The sequence below is a fragment of the Carya illinoinensis genome, chromosome 5, assembly GCF_018687715.1.
Source record: "Carya illinoinensis cultivar Pawnee chromosome 5, C.illinoinensisPawnee_v1, whole genome shotgun sequence".
NCBI lineage: Eukaryota > Viridiplantae > Streptophyta > Magnoliopsida > Fagales > Juglandaceae > Carya > Carya illinoinensis.
In genome coordinates this window covers 14704361-14707168 of record NC_056756.1, presented here as the reverse complement: position 1 = coordinate 14707168, position 2808 = coordinate 14704361, and the positions used below count along the sequence as shown (strand labels likewise).

The window sequence follows — 2808 nt, the reverse complement described above, 5'->3', positions numbered from 1 at the left end:
GGTAAGTTGCTACAAGGAAATTACATGCATAAATCACCTAACAATTCCATTGATCACTGAGATGCCTTGGTCATAGATACACTTTGTTAAAGATGTCTAGTGCCACAGGCGTCTAAAATGATTTTTAGTTTTTGTTCATTTTTATTATATGGAACTTGTTACAATGAATGAGAAAGAATATGTTGTGTATGTTATTTATTCCAATTATTTCTTTCATGTAGATTGATTGCAAATACTACAATTTTTGAATGAAGGATGCACCCAAGATATCTTAGTACTCATCAATCTCAATAAATTTTTATTATATACATTATTTGCATAAACTGTTCTGCTAGCATACCAATTTCGTTTTTTAATTTATTTTTTAAACTCATCAGTTTTTACTTTTTGCTACTTCCATAAACAAAAATATGAAAATATTGGATTTTACATATGATGCATGATATTGCTGAAGTGATACTTTAAACATTTTAATAGTTCATTGATTGAAAATAGTAATTGAGGTTGCAATTAATACTATGAAAATATTGGATTTTACATATGTGCCATTCGTTATTCTGTTTGGTTGTTACTTGAGGTTGCAATTAACACTATGCGTTCATCTAATTAAATGGAATTAAAAAGTATTTAAGATTTTAGATTTATGTTGAATTACTTCATTGGTGCTGGTTCTATTATATTTTCCCAGCATAGGAAAAGAGAAAGAACAGCCAACTACGCATATATTATCTAACTCAAATCCCCCATCCAAGGTATGTATGTTATATGACTGAAAAAATCGTAAACATTGGTATTGTTGATATTTTTTTTTTTTTCAAAATACATCAATAACTTTATCTAATAACATGTTAGGTCATACCATCAACTAGTCAAAACATTCCAAATTACATGTCTGATTACTTTGGACCAGTGCCTACGTGGTTACCAACTTTTCTACCATATCTGGTTGGTAACCAATTTCCAATCAACATACAGGTGGTGATAACTAATTTGGATTTATTCTTAATAAGTTGGCTTCTTTGTAAAATAAATAAATAAGGCAACTTATTTGCAGCAGTTTAATTGTTGACCTTTTATGTTTTTGTAGAATGCTGGTTACTCATTTCAACATATCATGGAACCTTCGACTTCTATCAGCAATACAAGCTTTGCTACAAGCAAAATAGTTGGTTCAGAGCTCAATAATAGATCTGATGGTGGGGAAACTGAAGCGCCATGTGGATTTCCTATAGCTGAAAAATGTACTGAGGATAGACCAAATCTTACGGAATCTAATAATGGCAGTGCCGAGAAATCTCAAAATGTACAAGTGGTTGATGATGATATGATTGAGGAGCCAAAGTCGGGAATGGAGTTTAATTTCTTTGAAGAGCTATTAAGTTATTATAAGGAATATGGTAAGAAATGTGGGTTTGGGGTGATGACAAAACAGACTGAGAGGGAAGAAGATGAGTCTGTTAGATACGTCACTCTTGCTTGTGCCCGTGGTGGGAAGGCCCAGAATAGGACATTGAATGTTGCCAACCCACGTTCGACAAGAAAGATGGAATGTAAGGCAAGATGGAGTGCTTCGGTTGACGACAGTACATAATATCCATAACCATGCCCTCAGTCCAAAAAAATCCCGCTTCTTTCGATGTAATAGAGAAGTTAGTGATGCCATAAAAAGGATCCTAGATACAAATGATTTGGTTGGCATCCGAACGAATAAGAGTTTCGGATCTCTTGTTGCTGGCGCGGGTGGATTCGAGAATCTCCCATTTTTGAAAAAGGATTGTCATAATTATATTGATAAGGCAAGACATCTACGACTTGGCGTAGGTGGTGTTGGAGCGCTCCGACAATACTTTTTACGGATGCAATACAAGAATTCTAGGTTCTTCTATACGATGGATATAGATGATGACGGGAGGTTAAAGAACATCTTTTGGGCAGACTCTCGTAGTAGAGCAGCGTACCAATATTTCGGCGATGTGGTCACATTCGACACCACATACCTAACGAATCGATATGGGATGCCCTTTGCACCATTTGTTTGTGTAAACCATCATGGGCAGTCAATTTTGTTGGGAGCAGGCTTGATTTCCAGCGAGGATACCGAGACATTTGTGTGGTTATTCGAGACATGGTTGCAATGCATGGATGGTATAGCTCCGAAAGTTATTATCATTAATCAAGATAGAGTAATGAAAAATGCAATCGCAATTGTCTTTCCAAATACCCGGCATAGATTTTTTCTTTGGCATATACTGAAGAAAGTTCTTGAGAAGCTTGGCTCATATGGTTCCTAAAGATGGGGATGAAAAATGCATTGATGAAATGTGTTTATGACACCCAACGTGTTGATGAGTTTGAGAAATGTTTGGATCAGTTGCTTATCACTTACAACTTGCATGAGAATACGTGGTTGTAGAGCCTATACGTTGAGCGTGAACATTGGATACCAGCATTTTTTAAGGAGTATTTTTGGGTTGAAATGAGTACAAAGTAGCGAAGCCAGAGCATGAATGCATTCTTTGACGGTTATGTTTATTCTAGGACAAACTTAAAGGAGTTTGTAGACCAATTTGATAACGCGTTGAAAAAAAAGATTGAGAATGAAAATCTCGCGGACTTTTAGTCATTTAATGTCACAATCCCCTGCATATCTAGATCTCCGATTGAAAAGAGGTTCCAAGAGTTGTACACGATTGCTAAGTTCAAGGAAGTTCAGCAGCAAGTCAACGGTATCGTTGACTTGAATCCAAAGTTACATAAAAGTGATGGTGTAGTAAAGACATATATGGTAGAGGATGAAGTTTGTTTGGA

General features: G+C 35.6%; 1 protein-coding gene across 1 annotated transcript; it reads left to right on the top strand.

The window, feature by feature from the left end:
- The first annotated feature begins 888 nt into the window (after nucleotides 1-888).
- On the top strand, nucleotides 889-2291 carry LOC122310115 (protein FAR-RED IMPAIRED RESPONSE 1-like). Its single transcript, XM_043124001.1, has 3 exons — nucleotides 889-945; nucleotides 1088-1583; nucleotides 1678-2291. Exons 1-3 carry the CDS (start codon nucleotides 889-891, stop codon nucleotides 2289-2291), a joined length of 1167 nt encoding a protein of 388 aa, XP_042979935.1.
- Nucleotides 2292-2808: the final 517 nt, after the last annotated feature.

Bases quoted from the DNA above. Each gene is read 5' to 3' on its own strand.
- LOC122310115 (XM_043124001.1), top strand. From the start codon at position 889: ATGTCTGATTACTTTGGACCAGTGCCTACGTGGTTACCAACTTTTCTA. The intron at 946-1,087 runs GTTGGTAACCAA...ATGTTTTTGTAG, and splicing joins CAACTTTTCTACCATATCTG to AATGCTGGTTACTCATTTCA. The intron at 1,584-1,677 runs GTACATAATATC...AAAGGATCCTAG, and splicing joins GAGTGCTTCGGTTGACGACA to ATACAAATGATTTGGTTGGC.